The following is a 26431-nucleotide window of genomic DNA, read 5'->3' as shown; positions in this document are numbered from 1 at the left end:
TTCACCGGACGTGCTACCTGTCCCAGACCTGCTGTTTTCAACTCTCTAGAGACCGCAGGAGCGGTAGAGATACTCTTAATGATCGGCTATGAAAAGCCAACTGACATTTACTCCTGAGGTGCTGCACCCTCGACAACTACTGTGATTATTATTATTTGACCCTGCTGGTCATCTATGAACGTTTGAACATCTTGGCCATGTACAGTTATAATCTCCACCCGGCACAGGCAGAAAAGGACTGGCCACCCCTCAGAGCCTGGTTCCTCTCTAAGTTTATTTCTAGGTTCCTGCCTTTCTAAGGAGTTTTTCCTAGCCACCGTGCTTCTACATCTGCCTTGCTTGCTGTTTGTGGTTTTAGGCTGGGTTTCTGTACAGCACTTTGTGACATCGGCTGATGTAAAAATGGCTTTATAAATACAGTTGATTGATATTTCAGACTGGCCAATAAAAATAAAAGATTAAGATGGGCAAAAGAACATAGACACTGGACAGAGGAAGATCGGAAAAAAGTGTTATGGACAGACAAATCTATGTTGTTTGAGGTGTTCGGATCACAAACAACATTCGTAAGACACAGAAAAAAATGAAGATGCTGGAGGAGTGCTTGATATCATCTGTCAAGCATGGTGGAAGCAATGTGATGGTCTGGGGGTGCTTTGGTGGTGGTAAAGTGGGAGATTTGTACAGGGTAAAAGGGATCTTGAAAAGGGAAGGCTATCACTCCATATTGCAACACCATACCATACCCTGTGGACAGCGCTTAATTGGAGCCAATTTCCTCCTACAACAGGACAATGACCCAAAGCACAGCTCCAAACTACGCAATAACTATTTAGGGAAGAAGCAGTCAGCTGGTATTCTGTTATTAATGGAGTGGCCAGCACAGTCACTGGATCTCAACCCTATTGAGCTGTTGTGGGAGCAGCTTGACCGTATGGTACGTAAGAAGTGCCCATCAAGTCAATCCAACTTGTGGGAGGTGCTTCAGGAAGCATGGGGTGAAATCTCTTCAGATTACCTCAACAAATTGACAACTAGAATGCCAAAGGTCAGCAAGACTAATTGCTGCAAATGGAGGAATCTTTGACAAAAGCAAAAGTTTGAAGGACAATTATTATTTCAATTTTTAAAAAATCATTATTTATAACCTTGTCAACATCTTGACTATATTTCCTATTCATTTGGCAACTAATTTAGTCAAATGTATTCCACACATCCAACTTCCCCTTTACCTCCTGAGGAACCAGTAAACATTACCCCGTCTCAAGTTTGTCACGTCCTCTGCATACATTTTGCTGTCACATGTGTTCAGAGTTTGTTATAACCTATTTAATAGATGCGATTATGATATGCTACAGGTCAGGCCCTATTGGTCACATGCATGCGATGCATACGTGTCACGTAAAAACAGTAAGGGTTGAGGTCATTCCTAAACAAAATGAGGGACTTCAGTAACATTACTTTTCAGTCAGAAATGGCTGTAATTATATTGCACCTTCAGAAACACAGACAGGGCAATACTGGCTGTTAGAACTGTTAAGGCTCCATGGATTGATGAGGAATTGAAAAACTGTATGGTTGAAAGAGATGAGGCAAAAGGAGTGGCTAATAAGTCTGGCTGCACATCTGACTGGCTTACTTACTGCAAATAGAGGAATTATGTGACTAAACTCTACAAAAAGAAGAAACTTTATTATGAAGCCAAGATCAATGATATAAAGAATGATGAAAAAAAACTTGAGTACTTTAAATGAAATTATGGGCAGATAATAATAAGACAAATTCAACTCCATCTTTCATCGAATCAGATGACTTATTCATCACAAGACCATTTGATGTTGCAAATTATTTTAATAATTGCCAATTAAATAAAGTGGACAAACTTAGGCAGGATATGCCAACAATGAACAGTGAGCAATTGTATTCATGCATAAAAAACATAATGAAAGAAAAGCATTGCAAGTTTGAATTTTGTAAAGTTAGTGTGGGAGAGGTGGAAAATTATTGTTATCAATCAATAATGACAAACCTCCTGGCTTTGATAACTTAGATGGAAAGCTACTGAGGATGGTAGCTGACTATAGCCACTCCACTGTCATATTGTTAATCTGAGCCTAGAGGAAAGTCTTTGACTTCCCTCCAAGCCTGAGGACAAAGTAATTCCGCCACCCAAGAGTGGTAAAGCAGCCTTTACTGGTTCTAACAGCAGACCTATTAGCTTGCTGCCAGCTCTTAGCAAACTGTTGGGGGAAAAAATGGTGTTTCACCAAATAGCATTGTATTTCCCTGTAAACAAATTAACAACAGACTTTCAGCATGCTTATAGAGAAGGGCACTCGACATGTACTGCACTGACACAAATGACTGATGATTGGTTGAAAGAAATCGATAATAAGATTGTGGGAGCTATACGATTAGATTTCAGTGTAGCCTTTGATATCATTGACCATAACCTGTTGTTGAAAAAAATCTTGTGCTATGGCTTTTCAACCTCTGCCATAATGTGGATTCAGAGCCATCTGTCTAATAGAACTCAAAGGGTTTTCTTTAATGGAATCTTCTCTAATGTCAAACACATAAAGTGTGGTGTACCGCAGGGAAGCTCTCTAGGTCCTCTATTCTTTTCTATTTTTACCAATAACCTGCCACTGGCATTAAACAAAGCATGTGTGTCCATGTATGTTGATGATTCAACCATATACGCATCAGCAACCACAGCTAATGAAGTCACTGAAACCCTTAAAGAGCTGCAGTCTGTTTTGGAATGGGTGGCCAGTAATAAACTGGTCCTGAACATCTCTAAAACTAAGAGCATTGTATTTGGTACAAATCATTCCTTAAGTGCTAGACCTCAGCTAAATCTGGTAATGAATGGTGTGGCTGTTGAACAAGTAGAGGAGACTAAAATACTTGGCGTTACCTTAGATTGTAAACTGTCATGGTCAAAACATAGATTCAATGGTTGTAAAGATGGGGAGAGGTCTAGCCGTAATAAAGAGATGCTCTGCTTTGACACCACACTCCAAAAAGCAAGTTCTACAGGCTCTAGTTTGGTCTAATCTTACTTATTATAAGGGCTGGACAATATATATTGTGTGACGATAGACGTTTTTCTAACGTTTCATATTACGCTCTATCGTTTATTTCGTTGTGTTGCAAATCACACTCTTTACGGCAATATTTTTGGTCAATTGGACGAAGCTTTGCTTTCTTCCACACGGCTGAAACACAAACAAACATGGATGAGAGTGAACGTGACACAGAGCACGGAGACACGGAACTCGTACCTAAGAGAGGGGCTACTTTGGTCGCATGGACGTGGTTTGGGTATGAAAAGTCTGACACGGACCAGAAAACCGTCCTCTGCAAAATATGCCGCAGTCCGGTCCCGACAACAGGCTCAAACACCACTAACCTCTTTTACCACCTATGCAAGAATCATGTGAAACAGTACGGAGAGAGTCTACGGATGAGACCCAAAAAAGTACAGTCCAGTGCTCAAAACAAACCCCCGACTCAGACGTTGCAAGAGGCTTTTGCCCGCGGCACACCATATGGCAAAGAATCATGAAGATGGAACAAGATAACAGCTGCCTTTACAACTTATATCTGCAAAGACATGGCCCCAATTTACACAGTCGAGAAACAGGGGTTTCGTGAGTTGGTGCTAACACTCGACCCAAGGTACCAAATGCAAATTGATATGTGACACGTATTAATGCCAAAATAACATGCAAAACAGGCAAGCCCCCAAAAATATATTTTAGGCCTATATTTATTTTGTTTGCAACTATAGTTGAAGTGTTTTCTATTTACCTTTTTAGAGATTTTGTTACATGCTTAATTGAACATTTTCACAAAGGTTCTAAATAAAAGGAGGAATAATCAAATATGAGTAAGTACCTTGTATTTGTTGAGTAGAATTCAAAATGTAATAAGAAATAGGCCTTTACATGTGGTCATTTTATATAAACTATTTATTCATTGAATTTACAAAAAATGTGCTATATCGTGATATGTATTGTTATCGGCATATGAGATTTTGGCTTTTGCAACAGCTAATGGGGATCCTAATAAAATACCAAAAAACACACTGTTGACGTTCTGTGGTGGTCGCTGCAGTAGGGAGGAGAGACAACGTGTGCTAGTCACACAGTTGTTAGCGTTTTTTTTTAACACAGCAATTCTAAGCCAGGACAAGCACAATCAAATCAATTGTGGTCGGACTCCCTCTAATCATTTGTGTGTCTTAATTATTTCAACAAACAGTTCACTTAAAGCATCAGACAAGCTCAGTGCATATAGTTGATTTGATTAAAACACATAGTATGTGTCTATATGGAAAAATACACATTTAAAAAGTTCGACCAATCGAAAGAACAGACTCTTGGTCGCCCAAGATTTTTTTTGGTCGGGGACAGCCTTATTCTGAATAAATAACTGCCATCACGTGTTCTCTTCTTTAAAGTTCTAATGGCTGCTGTATTTAACATTCAGCAAACAAGAGCTTGAATCTCTCTTCGAACAGTCTATTAGTATAAGAAATGCTAAAAGAAAAGATGTCCAGCAAGCTATTCTAGTCTAGCTTTTCCTGGGACTCCAAGAGCTAAGTAGCGTTTTTTTAACTAGACACGGCAACGGAGCGGAGGTGCGTATTGCGCAAGAGACAGAGGCTATAATTTAGAAGCTTATGCATAACACATCATTCGTTAGCTAAATATAAGGCTAATACTGCATTGAATGTATTACCTTAAAAAGAGGTAGGCTAGGACAACTATATATACACACACAGTGTACAAAACATTAGTAACACCTTCCTAATATTAAGTTGTACCCTCTCTTTCCCTCAGAACAGCCTCAATTCATCAGGGCATGTCCTCTACAAGTGTTCCACAGGGATGATGGCCCATGTTGCCTCCGATGCTTCCCACAGTTATGTCAAGTTGGCTGGTAGACCATTCTTGATACACAAGGGTAACTGTTGCGTGTGAAAAACCCAGCAGCGTTGCAGTTCTTTACACACTCACACTGGTTCATCTGGCACCTACTGCCATACCCCGTTCAAAGGCACTTAAATATTTTGTCTTGCCCATTCACCCTCTGAATGGCACACATACACAACCCATGTCTCAAGGCTTAAAAATCCTTCTTTAACCGATCTACACTGATTTTAAGGGGATTTAACAAGTGACATCAATAAGAGATCATAGCTTTCATCTGGATTCACCTGGTCAGTCTATTCGGACGGGATAGGTTTTACTGGGGGAGCTCAGGTAATGTAATTATGTGCACGAGCACAAATCACCACATCCGTATTTCAGTCCCGTACGAATCTGCCATGCAAGTAATTTTTACTTGTCAGGAAGGTTATTATCCCATCCTTAAAAACCTACAGTTTTTCGGGCAAACTCTCACGTCCTCTGATAACACATATCCCGTGTGAATCATCATCCCTGTGTATTGAAGGATATTACTGAGTTTAACAGGTGCTGCACCCAGTTTGGATAAGAACATGGGAACAAATTAATGCTTAAAACAATAATGCTATGCATGTAGTCTACAAATGGATATGTTTTGTCACATATCAACTTTTCAAGTGCCTATTCCTCTTTCGCCAAATACGTCAGTTAATTCAATTTGTGCATAGGTTACAGTTCATGGTTGTTATTGATAGGTCTTATCATTTTGACTTTCTTCGAACTGAAGGCCATTAGGCCAATATTAGGCCATCCCTAGACATTTAAAACATCTTCCCACCTAGAAGAGCCTCCAGGCTTCCGTCATATTTATCCATTTTGAATGAGGAAAACAATTATTACTGGGCATTTGGGTAAAGCTAATCCCATCCGAATCGTCCACTGGAAAAACTGACATGCTGGGGTAGTAATTACATCACCTACATTCTATAGTAATACTAGTCCCGTGTGAATAGGGCTTTAGTCATGGAAAGAGCAGGATGTTCTGTACACTCAGTGCATCTCAATCTTGACCAGGATTAGGCCGATCTATTTTGGATGCAATTTGAATGGAATTGATGGAGAGAGAAAGACTGCGGCAACGATATTTGAGTGACAGGCTGTTCTAAAACTCTTTACAATGAAAGAATAAGGTGACCCCTTATTCTTTCAAAAAGTTACCATGATGAGATGATAAACACATTGAACTACACTCCGTAGTGAGAAGCAGTGTCCCCACCATGAGCGTCGAAGACTGGTCATGCAGATAGCAGAGAGGAGGCCGTTGAGAAGCCAGACTTAGACAGCGCATATCATTTAACAGTGCCATTTCACGTCATGCTGTTCATATAAATAATTTATTATAAATTTACCGGTTTCTTGCAGTTATTTATCCTGGGAAAAGGGAGTGGGTTTGGGCTGGATATCTCAGTAACCCGGTTCCCACTATTCAACCCTGGTCTGAAGCAGCCTAGTCTCCTGAAACATCCTGTACAACTAACGTTGTGGGAAAGTTACCTGCAGGTTGTTGAGAGGGTCCATCTTCATGACTGGCCCAACAGTGCTGAGGGGGAGGCTGACTTCAATGGTCTGGTTTGGGCCGAGAGGGGTGAGGACCTGGAGTGGGCCGGCAGGGGCCAGTCCAAAACTAGAGAGAGAAGAGTCCCAGTCAGAACTAGATTTTTTTTTTAAAATCACATTCACACCAGAGATGGTTTCCTTATGACAGTCATATAGACTGTGACGGATGTTCCTCTCACCTGTTCCTGTTGAATTGGATGGCGAAGTCAGTCATGATGCTCATGGCCTTGTTGGTGAGGACCAGCTCCATCTGGATGACTCCAGCACGCCGGGCGAAGGTCCCAGAGATCTCCAGACCTTTAGCCTTCATGGCTTGGAGCCACACCTGAGGAAAGAGGATACCATAAGAGGAACGTCTCTACAGTTTGTATTAAATAATAATAATTCAATTTATTTGGCAGACACCTTTCAGGGCACTCAATGAAATATCACATTAACAGTAGAATCCATACATCAGGTCAGAAAATCAAGAGCATCAATCAAAGTACAATTTAAAATCAAAAGGACAACACGAAACAGGGAAGGGTTGGGTAGAGGATTCAAACAAACCTTACCCTAAACCATATGTTGGGGGGGACACATAGGGATACTTATTCTAAAACGCATTCAATTGTTTTTCCCCCTCAATCTACACACAATAACAAAGCAAAAACTATTTCGTAATTTTTGTAAATTTATTTAAAAAATATATATATATATATCAAATTTACATAAGTAAAAACTCTTTACTCAGTACTTTGTTGAAGCACCTAAGACAACGATTACATCCTTGAGTCTTCCTGGACATGACACTACAAGCTTGGCACACCTGTATTTGGGGAGTTTCCCCCATTCTTCTCTGCAGATCCTCTCAAGCTCTGTCAGGTTGGATGGGGAGCGTCGCTACACAGCTATTTTCAGGTCTCTCCAGAGATGTTTGATTGGGTTCAAGTTCGGGCCACTCAAAAGACATTTAGAGACTTGTCCCGAAGCCACTCCTGTGTTGTCTTAGCTGTGTGCTTAGGGTCGTTGTCCTGTTGGAAGGTGAACCTTCACCCCAGTCGGTGGTCCTGAGCGCTCTGGAGCAGGTTTTCATCAAGGATCTCGCTGTACTTTACTCCGTTCGTCTTTCCCTCGATCCTGACTAGTCTACCAGTCCCTGCCACTGAAAAACGTCCCCACAGCATGATGCTGCCACCACCATACTTCACTGCAGGGATTGGTGCCAGGTTTCCTCCAGACGTGACACTTGGCATTCAGGCCAAAGAGTTCAATCTTGGTTTCATCAGACCAGAGAATCTAGTTTCTCATGGTCAGAGTCCTTTAGGTGCCTTTTGGCAAACTCCAAGCGGGCTGTCATGTACCTTTTACTGAAGAGTGGCTTCCGTCTGGCCACTCTACCATAAAGGCCTAATTGGTGGAGTGCTGCAGAGATGGTTGTCCTTCTGGAAGGTTCTCCCATCTCCACAGAGGAACTCTGTAGATCTGTCAGTGACCATCGGGTTCTTGGTCACCTCCCTGACCAAGTCCCTTCTCCCCCGATTGCTCAGTTTGCCCAGGCGGCCAGCTCTAGGAAGAATCTTGGTGGTTCCAAACTTCTTCCATTTAAGAACGAAGGAGACCACTGTCTTCTTGGGGACCTTCAAATGCTGACATTTTTTGGTACCCTTCCCCAGATCTGTGCCTCGACACAATCCTGTCTCGGAACTCTACGGACAATTATTCTGACATGCATTGTCAACTGTGAGACCTCATACAGACAGGTGTGTGCCTTTCCATATCATGACCAATCAATTGAATTTACCACAGGTGGACTCTAATCAAATTGTTGAAACATCAAGGATGATCAATGGAAACAGGATGCACCCGAGCTCAAGTATCATAGCAAAAGGGTCTGAATACTTACATTTTTAATACAATTTATAAAAACCTGTTTTTGCTTTGCCATTATGGAGTACTGTGGGTAGATTGATATTTAATCCATTTTAGAATAAGGCTGTAACGTAACAAAGTAGTATCAATACTATCATACTCTATAGACACTCACTGTCTTGGGCGGAATGTATGCTCCCATCGGCATGCCAACCCCCCCTCCGAGGTCAAAGAGATCTCCAAGGCCGCCTCCCACAGGAGCGTTTAGAGAGGCTGGCATCACAGCGGGAGCCGCGCCAAAACCAGCCCCCATCTTTGGATGAGAGACCATGTTAAAAGACCTGAACATCAAAAACATTGCACCGAAATATTATTTTTCAAAATTAAATGTTTAAACAACCAGGCTTACCGCAGGACTCCCACCAATATCTCCTCCAAGCTGAGGGAAGAGAGACAGGAGTTCAGTTTATACATTATTAGAATGGTACACCTTATTCCAGCAGGTTGAGGGAGATGCTAGAGGAAGACTGAGGGAAGGAGGTGGTTGTGTGATGAGGGGTTGCTAAGATAACCCTGTTCCATGACATATGAAAAGCATGGTTTTTAGACTGGGGAAGGTGAGATGAGAGCATACAGAACAGTGTTCTATATCTATGATGAGAGCTACTGGAGGGTCATATGGAGGTCGAAGAGCGCAGGACGAGCATCATGTATTCAGGTTTTCATTCAGATACCTCAGAAACTGTAAATACCAACTGTTTGCCAGCACAGTGGTCAGTTAGGTGGTTACACAGAAAAATTAGTATTGAAATACATCACTCTCAAAAAAAATTTAATTATGAAGAGATGAGTGCAAATGGAAACCAGAAATTAATAGGGCCTAAACATCTAGAGTAGCGTGTTAAAATCATAACAAATACAGCTAGCTACAGTAAAGGCTTTTGGAACAACAAACACAACAAGACCTACAAAAGGTCTCAGAGGCCTGAAATAAACTTAAAAAGGAACATGTTGAGACGATAGGAAACATCTCTGATCTACTACAACAGACAGTGACACTGCAGCTAGAGATGGTGAGAGGTCATAGTACAGCACAGGGTATCATAAGGGGACTCCAGTCTAGTCTGTCTAGGAGCCTCTACTGATGCCCCTCAACCAACCTCAGCAGGGGGGCTGTGCTCAGTAGAGCTGTGGTCAGGGGGGCTGTCAGTGTGACTGTAGTCAGTGTAGTCAGTGTGGGTGTACACTGGCGACAGGGGCTGAGGTTACGGAGACTGTTGAGGGTCCGTCCGCGGGGGAACGTGTGGCTGATGGCAGGATGAATACAGTAGGGTTGTCATGTTAGATGTATTCATTGACATGGAACAATCAGGATGCATCAAGCACAGAGAAAGAATATTGAAGAGGTGAATACAGCACACAGTACACACACACACACACACAGCAATGATAATGCCCTACTACTAGGCTTGGGCAGTATACCAGGGTATTTTGAAAAGCCACAGGATGGTTTTTCCAATAAATAAAAAAACAATTTATTTGTAGTTTTTCCAATAAATGTGTATATTTGTAGCTACGTTTTAAGTGATTACCTGCAGTCAACTTGTGCAATACCATAGGAAATTGCATTCTTCATTTCTCCTGTCACATTATTTTAAATGATGAAGCTTACCATAGTTCCCCAGAACATTTGAGCCAGTCACATGTTTGTAAACAGCACAACGGGAGAAAGCGAGCTGGGGAGTACATAGCATTCTATAGCTATCAGCGAGCCTCTGTTGTGCAGCGCACATGAAGTGATGACGTTACACTTGTATGCAATTCACTACTAAATGTTTACCATCAGATATCTTATAAGAGCTTTCTGCCAGAAGTCAAAGCGCTCTGGATGAATTCTGTACAGCTGCCATTTATTCCCCGTGCTTCCTACGATCGTTCCCCCCTCCCCCTCTGCCGTTCTTCTCCCATCTGCTCCGTGTATACATGCTGCTCTTCCTTCAGAAAAACCTTCATCACAACTTTTTGCAAATGTCCACACTCACCGAAAATGACGTTTTGTAGTATAATTTTATGTGCTGAATTTGCAATTAGTTTATGTTCAATAGCATTTAACTAACAACATCTATGTCATTTCACAATTAGTTTGTGCAAATTTTGTTAGCATTCTGTAATAGAGACCCAATGGTCTTTTCTTGCGTTTTTAGCGCTCCCTTGTGTGCTATGCCGGTATTACCGTAAATCCAGGTATGAGAGAAGGACAGTATGACAATATAAAAGTCTGGATACCACCCAAGCATAGCTACTACATCTAACTAATGATGATGTAATGTGATGTGTGACTATAGCTATGTCCTCTCCCTCCTTGTACTTTAGTTACCGGTTCAGACTCATCCATCTGCAGGTGTGGCATAAAAAATAAAAATTATAAAGAAAGAGGAAAACTCAGTCAAAAAGAAAAAAAAGAAAGCAAAAAAAAAAAAAGACTATGTTCACTGGTTGACCAGGGGTAGCAGCACAGCAGGCTACAGTGAGGTACCTACCAGGCTGTCCAGACCTCCACCAAGGAGATCCATGCCCCCCATCTGCATGCCGGAGGTGGGGGGGGTGGGGCCAGTGGTGGTTTGGGGTGCCATGTCCAGGTTGAGAAGGTCCCCCAGGAGGTCTCCCTGCGAGGGGATGATAGAGGTAGCAGCTTCAGGGGCAGAGCCCCCAGCAGTATTGCCCATCTCTGGGCTTTCCGTACCCTCTCCTCTGGGGGATGGAGAGACCAGGACAGAGGGAGTTAGACAACTGCAAAGATTCACCACGATAAAGGGGGTATTTAAGAACTTCACTTGTTTAACCTGGTTTGAATTCCTAAAAATGTAAAGAGAAGCCTAGTCTCAGCCAAGCTAAATTATCTAGAACTCTTGATTCAATAAACCAACCCTGCTTAATAATTGGTCCTAAGGTTATTTAAGGGAACACCATTGGCACATCTTAAATGCAATGAAAAGAACAATTAAATGGCATTAAGATTGAATTTAAAATCAGCCCAGTGCTGTGTGCTGCACTTCATGTCTGCTGGGAACACAGCCTCGTGTGAGATCTTTCGGATATCTCTGATTCATCGAACGTGGCTTAAGCCAGTATAAAGTAAGGTATGCTTTACACAAAGTAAAGACTGGGTGTACTCTAGGGGTAAATAACACTATTTAGGGGAATTACTCAGGTGCAAATAAGGTGTTTAGTCAGGGAAACTCAAGTGGGCCCTAAAAGTGTGTGTGTGTCTCACGATCCAGTGCGGGCGGGGAGCCTTTTGTGCATCACACCGCGGCTGCCCTCCACGAAGGCGCTGGGAGGCTTGTGGTAGACGGAGGCCAGCGTGCCGATGTGGCAGATGAGCTCCTCCAGCAGGGTGGGCTCAATCAGGTCCGTCTCCTCTGAGATCAGAGGCTTCTCGGCCAGCACCACCTCCTTGGCAGCCACAGGGTCAGTGGAGAGCAGACGCCAGTAGATGTAGCCACGGTCTCGCAGGTCCGGGTTGTCAGAGTCCTGCAGACAAGAGATTGAGAGGATGACTGATGTGGTGCATAATAAATAGTAACTGCTTCACAGACTCCGCTCTCTGCCTGTTCTTCTCACTTATGTCATGTCAGATACTAAGCAAATAATCTAAGAGTCAGGTTAGGTTCGATTCCCTGAGGGGTATAGCTAGAATAATCTACTCAGTCAATAATAAGAAAATCCAAGGGAAGATTTGAACAGCATCAGCATGGCTTAGAAGACACGCGGTACAAGGACATAAAAACCAGAACATCGGGAATATATTTTTGGTCCTGGCAGCTTCCTGGCAGTGTTGAAACTCCCCTGGCACTAAGCTCAAAAGTTAATGACAACTCCCACAGTCTGAGGAGAGAGATGAACTACTCATAAAACAAAGATGTTCATCTAATGCAACACTCAAACTCAAAAACACTCCGTCTCATCAGAAATAGTAGGGTACCGTTTATGGTGACGCTGTCACACTGGCTGTCAACTTGACACATTTCAATGAGTATCCCACTTTTCATATTGCTTCAGCAGTGCTGGAATGGCTAGGCCCTATCGTCAGGCAGACGCCACACGTGAATGCGTCATTCCATTTGTGGGAGGGGGAGAATCACGAATAAAAGCAGCCATTTCAATAGCGTCCCAGCAGGCTAGTTATTTATGGAGTGAAGGACGTTAGTGACAGCCACAGGAAGCACAGTAAATAAAATGGTGCCCTTGTTGTCAGGTTAGTCAAGGACATCCCATAGTAATTAGACCAATAAAAGAGCTTCAAGCATTTAGACTACCCCACCAAGATCACAGCCCATCTTTTAAACTGGGTTGTTCCCATCAGCATTTGAGCAGAACACAATCAATCTTTAGGTCCTTATTTTTGACCTTCCCTTTTTCCTGGTGTGTTGCTTGGCTAATTGGCATATTTAGGATAACACTTGAAGGTGCTCCAGACTTTCTGGAGAAAAGGGTAGCCTAGTTGTTGGAAGACAGGACTATACATCTCCCATCTCTCTTACTTTTGGGAATTCAAAGTCAAGACAATATGGTTTCTGTTCTTCTATTGGGCAATTAGAGTGACAACTGACATGGCCTGAAGGCCCTGGCATAAGAAGCGTTGGTGTGAGACTGTGGCTGATTAGATCCCTGCTGTTGACTGTGTGTGTGTGCACACCGGGACACTCACCTGTGTGGCCAGGCTCAGCACCTGCTGCACCAGCTCCTGAGTCTCAGTGGGTTTCTTCAGGAACAGCTTCACTATGGCTGTCAGCAGCTGCAGTTGCACCTGGGAAACCAGAACAGACGAGACCAGCTACAACTCACTCATACATACTACGCACACCAACTCAGCTTATAGCTACAGTTGAAGTCGGAAGTTTACATACACCTTAGCCAAATACATTTAAACTCAGTTTTTCACAATTCCTGACATTTAATCCTAGTAAAAGATTCCCTGTCTTTAGGTCAGTTAAGATCACCACTTTATTTTAAGAATGAGAAAATGTCAGAATAATAGTAGAGAGAATGATTTACTTCAGCTTTTATTTCTTTCATCACATTCCCTGTGGATCAGAAGTTTACATACACTCAGTTAGTATTTGGTAGCATTGCCTTTAAATTGTTTAACTTGGGTCAAATGTTTCAGGTAGCCTTCCACAAGCTTCCCACAATAAGTTGGGTGAATTTTGGCCCCTTCCTCCTGACAGAGCTGGTGGAACTGAGTCAGGTTTGTAGGCCTCCTTGCTCACAAATGCTTTTTCAGTTCTGCCTACAACTTTTCTATACGATTGAGGTCAGGGCATTGTGATGGCCACTCCAATACCATGACTTTGTTGTCCTTAAGCCATTTTGTCACAATTTTGGAAGTATGCTTGGGGTCATTGTCCATTTGGAAGACCCATTTGCGACCAAGCTTTAACTTCCAGACTGATGTCTAGAGATGTTGCTTCAATATAACCACATAATTTTCCTTTCTCATGATGCCATCAATTTTGTGAAGTGCACCAGTCCCTCCTGCAGCAAAGCAACCCCACAACATGATGCTGCCACCCCCGTGCTTCACGGTTGGGATGGTGTTCTTCAGCTTGCAAGCATCCCCCTTTTACCTTCAAACATTATGGTCATAATGGCCAAACACTTCTATTTTTGTTTCATCAGACATTTCTCCAAAAAGTAACGATCTTTGTCCCCATGTGCAGTTGCAAACCGTAGTCTGGCTTTTTTTATGGCGGTTTTGGAGCAGTGGCTTCTAACTTGCTGAGCGGCCTTTCAGGTTGTCGGTATAGGACTCGTTTTACTGTGGATATAGATACTTTTGTACCTGTTTCCTCCAGCATTTTCACAAGATCCATTGCTGTTGTTCTGGGATCGACTTGCACTTTTCGCACCAAAGTACATTCATCTCTATGAGAGAGAGCTTCCTGAGCGGTATGACGGCTGTGTGGTCCCATGGTGTTTATACTTACGTACTATTGTTTGTACAGATGAACGTGGTACCTTCAGGCATTTGGAAATTTCTCCCATGGATGAACCAGACTTAGAGGTCTACATTTTGTTTTCTGGGGTCTTGGCTGATTTCTTTTGATTTAACCATGATGTCAAGCAAAGAGGCACTGAGTTTGAAGGTAGGCCTTGAAGTACATCCACAGGTACACCTCCAATTGACTCAAATTACGTCAATTAGCCTATCAGAAGCTTCTAAAGCCATGACATAATTTTCTGGAATTTTCCAAGCTGACCCACTGGAATTGTGATACAGTGAATTATAAGTGAAATAATCTGTCTGTAAACAATTGTTGGAAAAATTACTTGTGTCATGCACAAAGTAGAATTCCTAACCGACTTGCCAAAACTATAGTTTGTTAACAAGAAATTTGTGGAGTGGTTGAAAAACGTGTTTTAATGACTCCAACCTAAGTGTATGTAAACTTCCGACTTCAACTGTACATACATAAACTCAGCAAAAAAAGAAACTGCCCTTTTTCAGGACCCTGTCTTTCAAAGATAATTCGTAAAAATCCTAATAACTTCACAGATCTTCATTGTAAAGGGTTTAAACACTGTTTCCCATGCTTGTTCAATGAACCATAAACAATTAATGAACATGCACCTGTGGAATGGTCGTTAAGACACTAACAGCTTACAGACAATAGGCAATTAAGGTCACAGTTATGAATACATAGGACACTAAAGAGGCCTTTCTACTGACTCTTAAAAACACCAAAAGAAAGATACCCAGGGTCCCTGCTCATCTGCGTGAACGAGCCTTAGGCATGCTGCAAGGAGGCATGAGGACTGCAGATGTGGCCAGGGCAATAAATTGCAATGTCCGTACTGTGAGACGCCTAAGACAGCGCTACCGGAAGACAGGACGGACAGCTGATCGTCCTCGCAGTGGCAGACCACGTGTAACACCTGCACAGGATCAGTACATCCGAACAGCACACCTGCGGGACAGGTACAGGATGGCAACAACAACTGCCCGAGTTACACCAGGAACGCACAGTCCCTCCATCAGTGCTCAGACTGTCCGCAATAGGCTGAGAGAGGCTGGACTGAGGGCTTGTAGGCCTGTTGTAAGGCAGGTCCTCAACAGACATCACCGGCAACAACGATGGGCACAAACCCATCGTCGCTGGACCAGACAGGACTGGCAAAAAGTCCTCTTCACTGACGAGTCGCAGTTTTGTCTCACCAGGGGTGATGGTCGGATTCGCGTTTATCGTCGAAGGAATGAGCGTTACACCGAGGCCTGTACTCTGGAGCGGGATCGATTTGGAGGTGGAGGGTCCGTTATGGTCCGGGGCGGTGTGTCACAGCATCATCGGACTGAGCTTGTTGTCATTGCAGGCAATCTCAACGCTGTGCGTTACAGGGAAGACAATCTCCTCCCTCATGTGGTACCCTTCCTGCAGGCTCATCCTGACATGACCCTCCAGCATGACAATGCCACCAGCCATACTGCTCGTTTCGTGTGTGATTTCCTGCAAGACAGGAATGTCAGTGTTCTGCCATGGCCAGCGAAGAGCCCGGATCTCAATCCCATTGAGCACGTCTGGTTGGATCGGAGGGTGAGGGCTAGGGCCATTCCCCCCAGAAATGTCAAGGAACTTGCAGGTGCCTTGGTGGAAGAGTGGGGTAACATCTCACAGCAAGAACTGGCAAATCTGGTGCAGTCCGTGAAGAGGAGATGCACTGCAGTACTTAATGCAGCTGGTGGCCACACCAGATACTGACTGTTACTTTAGATTTTGACCTCCCCTTTGTTCAGGAACACATTATTCCATTTCTGTTAGTCACATGTCTGTGAAACTAGTTCAGTTTGTCTCAGTTGTTGAATCTTATGTTTATTCAAATATTTAGACGTTAAGTTTGCTGAATATAAACGCAGTTGACAGTGAGAGGACGTTTCTTTTTTTGCTGAGTTTACATACATGCAGTATGTACTAAACAACATTTGCACAACACTTCAAACTAAACACGTACTCTACAAAGAGTTCGGCATGTAGCGTTTAATACTGAAAAAAATTACAACTCAAAAGCCTGAACAAAAATCTCTCTCCAATGCATACTATGTCTAAATCTTTACTACTAAAATGGAGCAGAATGAATTAATCTATGGCTTAGCCTGTGGTTTCCAAACAAGCAGAGCTAATCCCGAAACAAAACATGTGCAGAATACTCTAGACTACTCCGTATACATGGATCCACAGAGGAGGATATAATACCAACTGCTTCAAGGAGGAAACACAACACACTTCAATTTCTACTGTAGTGTTCCCATTAAAGTGTCATGTTTTTTCCATTATTATCATCGAGAGACTGGTTAGAAGATGACGTTTATAGGAAACAAAGACGAGGTACTTAAAATGTCTCTCCACGAGTCTACAGTTTTTCCTAACTTCATCAAAAACAGCTTGAATTCTTAAAGTAAATCAATGCTCTTTCGCAAGCAGTGCCTTTAAGCGTGCCATAACCAACCAGTCAGCATCTTCATAAAGCTGCTGTTATTGCCTCTTGATAGGTAAAACAGCAGTTATCCTGTGAGACTACAACAGCCCCTCTTTTCAAAGTCAGCCAGTCAATTATAGGCCTACTCTCTCTTGCTATAGGCTACTAAATGCAGTCCCCCCCTCCCCCAATATCTCCCAGTATTCACAGAACGGTTCCATTGAAGCCTGTTTAGAGTGAGCAGTAAACGGCATATTGCCAGCGTCTCAAATGGCACCCTATTCCCTATGTAGTGCACTACTTTGGACCAGGGCTAATAGTGCACTATATAGGGAATAGGGTGCCATTTGGGACAGGGCCCGTGTGTGAGTGAGTCAGACCTGGGTGCTCTCGTCGTGGAAGCCCTCCAGGAAGCTCTCCAGCAGTTCGTCAGCGTTGTCGATCCTCTCAGCATACTCTCCTACGATCCAGATCATGGCTGCCCGGGCCTCCGGCTCATCCAAGGAGTCCAGGTTCTCACACAGCGTGGCGATCACACTCTCATACCTGGGAACAGACCATGGTTAGGAACTAATGAATCAGTACCAAGTCATTGTCCACACACAGACGGAAAAACATTTTCAAATGGGAAATTGGTTTGCAGTCATTTTGTATTTTTTTTTCTTCGTTTTACCATATTTATCAACTGTTGTCAGTTGAATATAAAATGTTATCGACTCTGCAGCATTCCTCAAGAATGGTATTAGCATAAATGCCAACACAGCATCTGAACAGGCTGTGCTGGAGCAGTAATGCGAGCCAAGGGCAAGGCAATAGAATCTGTTCATGCTGTTGCATAGACAAAGAAACATTTCACAGCCTCTGAACCTTCACTTCACTAAATTATAGGACTTTTATTTTGTTTTACTCTTTGCCCCTGTATTTACATGACTGCACATAATAAAATATTTTGTGGGCTTTCTTGCGAACACAATTACTAAACTTCATACTGGATGAACTGATATTTTCTGCATCACTTTTTGCTGAAAAAAAAAAGGAGGGAAAAAAGGAGGGAACAGAATGTCTTTACAATAAATTACGATGATTCACTACCCAACACCTAAAAAGACCAAGAAAAGAGTTACCAAACAGGACAACCAGCAATCATCCATTCCCTGGCATAAATAGAATGTAGGAATATACAGCAACAGCTAACAAACTTAATTACAGAGTAATGCAGGTTGAATGAGTGACTCGTGGCTGTGAGGTCATGTTCAGTAAACAGCAGTCCAGTAAGTTAAGTAGGTGCAGGGTGACATGGACTGGGTTTCCAGTGGGTAGGAGGTTTGTCTGTCTATGTGGCACATGGATCCAGCCTACTGAGCCTTGATAGAGTAGGGGTCAGGCTCTGGCTGCCTCTGACTGGGGCTGCCTGGGCGTTGTCAGGGGCAGGGATTCAGCGCTACGCACTGCGGACTGACACCTTGCATAGCTATGAGTGAGAGAGGTTAGAGGAGTCTTCCCTCGGCCCAAAAGCTCATTTTCATGCCTTTCACGATGAAAGCCAAGCAGAAAACCCGCTGTCAGAGTAATGAGCTTTCTCCCTACCTCTCAGGCCAAGATGTGATCTGGGTGGCAGTGAGCCGGAACAGACAGGGCTCCAGTGTGTGGGTGCGGATATGTGCGAGTATAAATGCATTTGCTAGCGCTAGTACGCTATGCTTGTCTTAAGTGACAACAGGAGAAACCATAGACCATTTTAACAAGCATGGCAATCTCTGCTGAGGTGTAATACAACCTCTGTATGACTCATTGAATATCAATCTCCCTCAAAATTGTCCATGGCTGGTTTAGTCCATCGCTATACTTCTGGTTGCCTTAAACACTAATGAGATTGCCTGTCAGATCTCAACAGCCTATCTATCTTGATGGTTGGAATGATTTCCCAGTAAACATCTTGCACACAGAAAAATAACACTACCCTACTTACATCTGTAAGTGCTTCCTGGTTAGGCTCCTTCACTGATTAACTCAGTTGTGATATACGCAGTGCCTCTTCCATCAGTCATTCATTTCGCCTTATAATTGTGAAACGATTTGAGGATCCATTCATAGGAAAACCAAACACGAACTGGGTTATAAGGATTGCGAGCCCTATGGGCCCGGGTCAAAAGTAGCATACTATATAGTGAATTGGGTGCCATTTGGGATGCAACACTGTGTAATAACCAGGCCTGGACCTGACAGGACCATCAACAGGTGACCTACTTGTTTGGGTACTTGCGGAAGATGTCCTTGATGACCACGATGGCCTCCTGCACCACATAGTTGACCTTGGTCTGGATGAGGTCCAGCAGGGTGCTCACACAGCGCTCCGCTGATTGCTGACAGAAAGACAGATGCTGTCAGCCAAACACAGAGCAGGCCAGAGAGACCCTACCAAATCGGCATTATTCAGGCTTTCAATAGTTATGGTGACAATCATCTGGCTTGGTCATCACCAGCATGAAAAAGCTCCAACATTTCACAGACATATATATACTGCACAGTAAACTCATGACACACATTCATTAGGCTAGCAGTAAAACAGTACAGTTAATGTGAGGGTTTGCTGTATAGGACTTTAAAACACTATGTATATGACCTGTCATGGCCAAAAGTTTTGAGAATGTGGAAATTAAGATTTGTGTCAAAGTTTGTTGCTTCAGTGTCTTTAGATATTTTTGTCAGATGTTACTATGGAATACTGAAGTATAATTACAAGCATTTCATAAGTGTCAAAGGCTTTTATTGACAATTACATGAAGTTGATGCAAAGAGTCAATATTTCCAGTGTTGACCCTTCTTTTTCAAGACCTCTGCAATCCACCCTGGCATGCTGTCAATTAACTTCTGGGCCACATCCTAACGCAGCCCATTCTTGCATAATCAATGCTTGGAGTTTGTCAGAATTTGTGGGGTTTTGTTTGTCCACCCGCCTCTTGACGATTGACAACAAGTTCTCAATGGGATTAAGGTCTGGGGAGTTTCCTGGCTATGGACCCAAAATATCGATGTTTTGTTCCCCGAGCCACTTAGTTATCACTTTTGCCTTATGGCAAGGTGCTCCATCATGCTGGAAAAGGCATTGTTCATCACCAAACTGTTCCTGGATGTTTGGGAGAAGTTGCTCTTGGAAGATGTGTTGGTACCATTCTTTATTCATGGCTGTGTTCTTAGGTAAAATTGTGAGTGAGCTCACTCCCTTGGCTGAGAAGCAACCCCACACATAAATGGTCTCAGGATGCTTTACCGATGGCATGACACAGGACTGATGGTAGCGCTCACCTTGTCTTCTGCGGTCAAGCTTTTTTCCCCAGATACCCCAAACAATCGGAAAGGGGATTCATCAGAGAAAATGACTTTACCCCAGTCTTTAGCAGTCCAATCCCTGTACCTTTTGCAGAATATCAGTTTGTCCCAATGTTTTTCCTGGAGAGAAGTGGCTTCTTTGCTGCCCTTCTTGACACCAGGCAATCCTTCAAAAGTCTTCGCCTCACTGTGCATGCATATGCACTCACACCTGCCTGCTGCCATTCCTGAGCAAGCTCTGTACTGGTGGTGCCCCGATCACGCAGCTGAATCAACTTTAGGAGATGGTCCTGGCACTTGCTGGACTTTCTTGGGCGCCCTGAAGCCTTCTTCACAACAATTGAACCGCTCTCCATGAATTTCTTGATGATCCGATAAATGGTTGATTATAGGTGCAATCTTACTGGCAGCAATATCCTTGCCTGTGAAGCCCTTTTTTTGCAAAGCAATGATGACGGCAAGTGTTTCCTTGCAGGTAACCATGGTTGACAGAGGAAGAACAATGATTCCAAGCACCACCCTCCTTTTGAAGCTTCCAAACTGTTTTTCAAATTCAATCAGCATGACAGAGTGATCTCCAGCCATGTCCTCATCAACACTCACACCTGTGTTAATGAGAGAATCACTGACATGATGTCAGATGGTCCTTTTGTGGCAGGGCTGAAATGCAGTGGAAATGTTTTTGGGGATTCAGTTCATTTGCATGGCAAAGAGGGACTGATCACACTTCATAACATTCTGGAGTATATGCAAATTGCCATCATACAAACTGAGGCAGCAGACTTTGTGAAAATTAATATTTGTGTCATTCTCAAAACTTTTGGCCACGACTGTACAGCTACATCTCCTTTCCCTCTCTCACCTCCACTTTGATGGCACAGCGGCCGATGGCTCGGACTGCCTTCCGCACAAAGTCCACATCCACCTCAGTGGCATACTCCTTCAGCTCTGCCAGCACCTAAAAAAATACCCCAGCATGGGGTCACCAATACTGGCTTTCATCTTGTCTAGGAATCACATTACTGCTTGTCCATGTTACTTCTCAAATGATTACTTATTGAATTAAAAAACATGGCTTCTAAAGGTTCTAACTGTAACAGTAGTGTGTGTGTGTGGGTCACCTGGGCGATATTAGCTTGAGATGCCAGGCGGATCATGATGTCCAGTTTCTCCAGCTTGACGTAGATGGGATCGTTGTACTTCACAAAGAACACCTTCATCTCATGCTTCAGGATCTCTGGGCTGCAGAGAAAAAAGTATGATTGCCATCAATAGAACATTTATTTGTCATTTCAATAACGGTGGAATTAGCAGAATACAGCCAACACATTCAAACTATTTAATGTGCCGAGGAATCACTGGTAGCGTCCCAAATGGCACCCTATTCCATATATAGTGCACTACTTTGGACCAGGGCCCAGGTCAAAATATGTGCACTATATAGGGCAAGGTTCTCCAACCCTGTTCCTGGAGAGCTACCGTCCTGTTGGTTCACTCCAACCCGTATTTAGCGCACCTGATTCTAATAGTTGGTTGATAAGCAGAATCAGGTTAGTTACAACTGGGGTTGGAGTGAAAACCTACAGGAGGGTAGCTCTCCAGGAACAGGGTTGGAGAGCCCTGATATAGGGACCAGAGCGCTATTAGGACAGCACACACACTGAATAACTGTATTAAGCTGCGACACTCATTTCTGCTGGTAGTCCCTCTGTCCCTCCTACCGTTTCTGTACGATGAGGTTGATGTTCCTCAGGGCCACGTACTGCAGCTCGGGCTCTGCAGACAGCAGGGTGACCAGGGGTGGGGCCAGCTTCTTCAGCAGGGTGCCATAGTAGTCCAGGTCCTTAGGAAGCATCTCCATGAACTTCATCAGCACCTTGACCGCTGACAGCACCACCGCAGAGTTGGCATGGGACAGACGGGGGGTCACCCGCTCACAGATACTACAGAATGAGAGAGGGAGGACAGCGATGAGACAAGAGACGAGTACAGATAGAGGGAAGGAGAGAGTGGGGAAATGTACACTTCATATACAGCAGATGGACGTGGACACTGACAGGGAGAATCAGTGTGTCAGATAAAGCAATAAACTAGGAGGCATCCGGTGCTTTCTGACCTCTGGGACTCGCGGTCGTCGCGAGGGGTGTAGTTGGCCAGGCAGTCCAGAATGAAGATCTGACCCCACTCGGTGCACTCGTTGAGGGCCGTCAGCAGCTTGTTGATGGACTGGGGGTTCAGGTCCAGCAGATTACTGTTGGGGTGGGACTCTGCAATCTCAGACAGGGCTGCCACAGCATTCGCAACCACCTGAAAGAGAAGGAGAGGGCCAGAAAGTGGGCAAGTTAGACTGCAAGAGCACATATCTCATTGCAGCCCACTAGGGTAACAGAGGTCAGTCATTGCCGAATGGCAGCCATGACACTTCCCCACACCTCTCATTCTTGAAAAGTAGGACTTTAGTTCTAGAGCCAGTAGGCTAACCCAAGGTCAGGTAGTCTAGCAGGCTGGTCACCCTGCCATGGGAGCCTCACCATAGGGTTGGAGTCAGAGATAAGGTCCTTGAGGGTGTCCAGGAAGCCCTGGTCCTCCACCAGCTGGGCATTGATGTCATGGAGCTTAGCCACACACACAGCTGCAGTCTTCCTCACGTAGGGGTCCTCGTCCTTCAGACATTTCCTCAGAGGCTCACACAGGTACTCAGTGATCTTGTCCACGCGGATGCAGCCCATAGTACGCACAGCCAGGGCCCGGATCAGGGGGTTAGGGTCCTCACAGTCCTGAAGGGGGAGGAGAGTCTCTATGTTAGCTTTCACACACTGAGGAGTATTGAGATGTCGCTACCAGTCCTCTAACTTAACAGACAGTGAGAAAACCCTTTAGAGCAATAGGTCAGTATTGTTTGTCGGACCTGCCCTGGTTTTGTGCTTTACCTTGACGAAGGTGTTGACAGCCATGATGGCCATGTCGGGCTGGCTCTTGGCATAGTTCATCAGGTACAGGTAGACTAGCTTCTTCAGCTCCAGGTTGTCAGTCTGCATGCAGTTCACCACATCTGGAAACAGGGCACTGGGGGAGGGGGAGCCATAGATCATGAGGATCTATGAAATCAGCTACTAGTGAATTATAGGATCTCTATGTGGGAGCAGAGTCAGGATGGGCCATAAATATTGACCACATTCTCACATGTTCAGAGATGACACAGTGCCATCTGAGGGTGGCAATGGACAATGTTATAGCGCATCTTTTGACCATGAGTTTCTGACATAGTCTAACAGGATTCACCTGACATCTTTTCCAACGGTCATGGAGGCAATGACCTTCTTCACAGCCTCCTTCTTCTTCTCCTTCTTATCGCTGTTCAGCTCGGCTTTCAGCTCAAAGATCTCTCCTGCGCACACATGAAAACGGAACATAACAGATAGCAGAAGTGTGTGTACGTGGAGTAGTCATACATAATGCGGCAGATCAAGACTGGTATATATAACCAGTCACTGTAGGGTGCCCTGCATATAACCAGACACGACACGACCACATTAATTATTATAGAGATTAGGTTGACATAGAACTGTTTAAACAGTTTGTGGTTGGGAGCCATTTTTTTTCTATAACATTTTCTAGGTCTCCCTGACTGATTACACAACATTTGGATTAGTGCCTAAAAACAAGTCATGATTCATGACTAATATGACAAGAGTAGCCTTAAGCTGAGCTCTGAATAAAGGTTAACAATAAATAGGCCAACTTGAAATTCACTTTGGAAAGTAATAAGTAATAAGACCTTTCTTTGTAGTGGTGAAATACTTGGAGTCCGTCATCTTGGATCCAAATTGTCGGTTCTCCTGCAAGGGAACGAGAGAGAAAAACTTGTTTTCCCTAAAAGGAGAGGGATCCACAAAGGAGACAGGAAACTGTAAAAGTGCAAGTGTAGGCAAAATAGGAGGACGTTCTTTCTTCCATCACTTGGACACTTGGCTGTGATGTTTTTCTATGAGATAACACAATGGACAATGTGTAAAAACACATTGGTCGACTAAAAAACAGCACATACTCAAATCAGCCAGCCTGACTGGTGGTGTCCTCCCGGGTCTACAGAATCTCAGTATGCAGCCCTGGAGCCCTGCAGCGCACAGCACTATCCATTTCCTGTTGTTGAATTCCACTTTATCCTTTATGCTAAAGGTCTTCCCACAAAAACTAAAAAACACTACTCTATACTAAAAAGCAACACTGAAAGTAGCAAGCTTTGAAAGTAACAACGCTGTGAAAACAAACGCATTTGTCTCTTATTTCACTGAACCCCCCCAACTTTAGAACAATATGATGAGTTTTGGCAATGTGTCTCACATGTTGATGCAATATGAATGGTGCTGTAGCAGTCAGTGCGTTGACTCCATGGACCATTTCATCAATCATCATTAAACGCCCAGTATTAATACTTTTTTTTCTGCACAAGAAGCTCTATAGACGTCAATGTAAAGTTTGACTGTATGAACAAAAAAACAAAAATGCCACTACTACCACCATGTTATCACACCCTGCTCCCACAGTGATAACGCAGAGAGCACAATGCCTGTTGAGAGGCCGTCTGGATGGGCAAAGAGAACAATGACAGGTGGAAGATAAATGTTGCTGCCCACCGCCCTGTCACACTGGCTGGACAAGTTTCTAAATTGCAGTGCTGTGTGGTGGTGGTTCATTTGACAGGACCCTCAAATTCCCTGGGACTAAAAGTCACTACTCTGAGATTAGATTTAGCTCAAACCCTGATAGAGTAATGTTAGCTAAAATGTTATAGTTTGAGGTGCATGAATAAAATGTGTTACCTACATTCAAATGTGTAGGAACTGTATTACTACTGTATCATGACCACCAGATCTGTGGCCCTTTGGGAACAAATATATGAACTGAGTATGCTCACAGTAAGGCCTAATTGCTGTGTTATGGCAATAACTGGCAGTCAACAGCCAGCTGTCATAATACAAATGTTGCCTCAACACAGACTGCCTTTGCATCTAACGTTAGCATTAAGTCAATTATTCAAAGATACAAGTTGCTGTAAATTAATCACTATTTTTTAACAACTAGTTAGCTAGTTTTCAAAGGTTTAGTAAAGGAGTTGAAACTAACAAACAATGCGTGGCATCTGACCGAGAACAGGAGCCATTCGACAGCTGTCAAAATCAAGCGTTTGACCGATTGTTATTAAACTTACCTAACTGTTAACTAGCTAGGTTGCTAATAGTGTTAGCTAGATGGCACGCTAGCTGCTTAGCTACAACAGATGGTAGTTTAATAAACCCGGGGCCATAACATATTGAAATACCCTGTAAATTAGCTACTTATGTGTATAAGGTACAATGTTAAAAGCCCTGGCAAAATATGATCATCATAACTAACTCGTTTTCACACTTCCTCATTGTGATTACTAACTAACATTAGCCAACATTTAGCCAGAATGGTTAGCATTACCTCGGCTCTGCTGTCATTCACCTCAAAAGCTAACTTGTATCAAGACAAATGGAATGGCACAAATTAGATTTTAAACATAGTTATCTTTCTAACTTCGATTGATCACTCACGCATAATTGATTAGCCCACTCCATGTTTGTTTGCTGAATGAACCTGCTGCTCAACGACTGTACAATTTGCTAGCTAGCTGATGCTCTGCAGTCTGGCTAAAGAAATGACCTTCTAATGTAGGGGCTTAAGGAAGCATTTGCCGGGATAGTTAAGCTCTTAATCTATCGACCTATTTTCAAATCCAACTCCACAGAATTAACGTACCTACTGAAGTTAAAATTAGACACGACACAGAGTAAAATGGAACATAAAATCGACAGACAGCTTACCGTGGCGAAGTGTGTTTAATTTGTCCTGGCTTCGTTCGTTCCCTCCCACTTGAAAATCGCCATCATATGTTGTTTTTTTACTTCCGACTTCCGTAATAAGGTTATTACGCTTCAATGGGACAGAAGTCCGTGTGTTTTGGGGATTCTGGATGACGAGCCAGCTAGCAACAATTACAATAAGCGGGGAATCGTAGGTGGCTTGTTTCATCTTGTTCTTTTTTAACTAGGCAAGTCAGTTAAGAACAAGTGCTTATTTAGAATGACACCTAGGAACAGTGGGTTAACTGCCTTGTTCAGGGGCAGAACAACAGATTTTTACCGTGTCAGCTCAGGGATTCAATCTAGCAACCTTCTGGTTACTGGCCCAACGCTAGGCTACCTGCCACTCCA

The 26431-nt window shown here is 43.5% G+C and overlaps 1 protein-coding gene across 3 annotated transcripts in view; it reads right to left on the bottom strand.

Moving 5' to 3' along the window:
• LOC139576719 (AP-1 complex subunit beta-1-like) overlaps window positions 1-26171 on the bottom strand; it is a 49156-nt gene extending 22985 nt beyond the window's left edge. The window contains exons 1-19 of one of the 3 annotated variants that reach the window (XM_071403094.1): window positions 26042-26171; window positions 23971-24031; window positions 23475-23580; window positions 23123-23258; window positions 22724-22969; window positions 22309-22499; window positions 21914-22135; window positions 21314-21434; window positions 21055-21150; window positions 19110-19225; window positions 17243-17408; window positions 13099-13197; window positions 11662-11921; window positions 10928-11138; window positions 10765-10782; window positions 8797-8826; window positions 8563-8700; window positions 6716-6861; window positions 6474-6603 (exon numbers count right to left, since the gene is read on the bottom strand). In XM_071403094.1, the coding sequence (XP_071259195.1) occupies window positions 6474-6603; window positions 6716-6861; window positions 8563-8700; window positions 8797-8826; window positions 10765-10782; window positions 10928-11138; window positions 11662-11921; window positions 13099-13197; window positions 17243-17408; window positions 19110-19225; window positions 21055-21150; window positions 21314-21434; window positions 21914-22135; window positions 22309-22499; window positions 22724-22969; window positions 23123-23258; window positions 23475-23580; window positions 23971-24007 (2469 nt within the window). In that variant the 5' untranslated portion in view covers window positions 24008-24031; window positions 26042-26171. Of the gene's footprint in view, window positions 1-6473; window positions 6604-6715; window positions 6862-8562; window positions 8701-8796; window positions 8827-10764; window positions 10783-10927; window positions 11139-11661; window positions 11922-13098; window positions 13198-17242; window positions 17409-19109; window positions 19226-21054; window positions 21151-21313; window positions 21435-21913; window positions 22136-22308; window positions 22500-22723; window positions 22970-23122; window positions 23259-23474; window positions 23581-23970; window positions 24032-25771; window positions 25889-26041 lie in introns of those variants that run through there. The other 2 variants (XM_071403092.1, XM_071403093.1) reach the window with 2 other exon arrangements.
• Window positions 26172-26431: the final 260 nt, after the last annotated feature.

Source organism: Salvelinus alpinus, chromosome 5 (genome assembly GCF_045679555.1).
Source record: "Salvelinus alpinus chromosome 5, SLU_Salpinus.1, whole genome shotgun sequence".
Lineage (NCBI taxonomy): Eukaryota > Metazoa > Chordata > Actinopteri > Salmoniformes > Salmonidae > Salvelinus > Salvelinus alpinus.
This window is presented reverse-complemented; position numbering and strand designations above follow the sequence as displayed.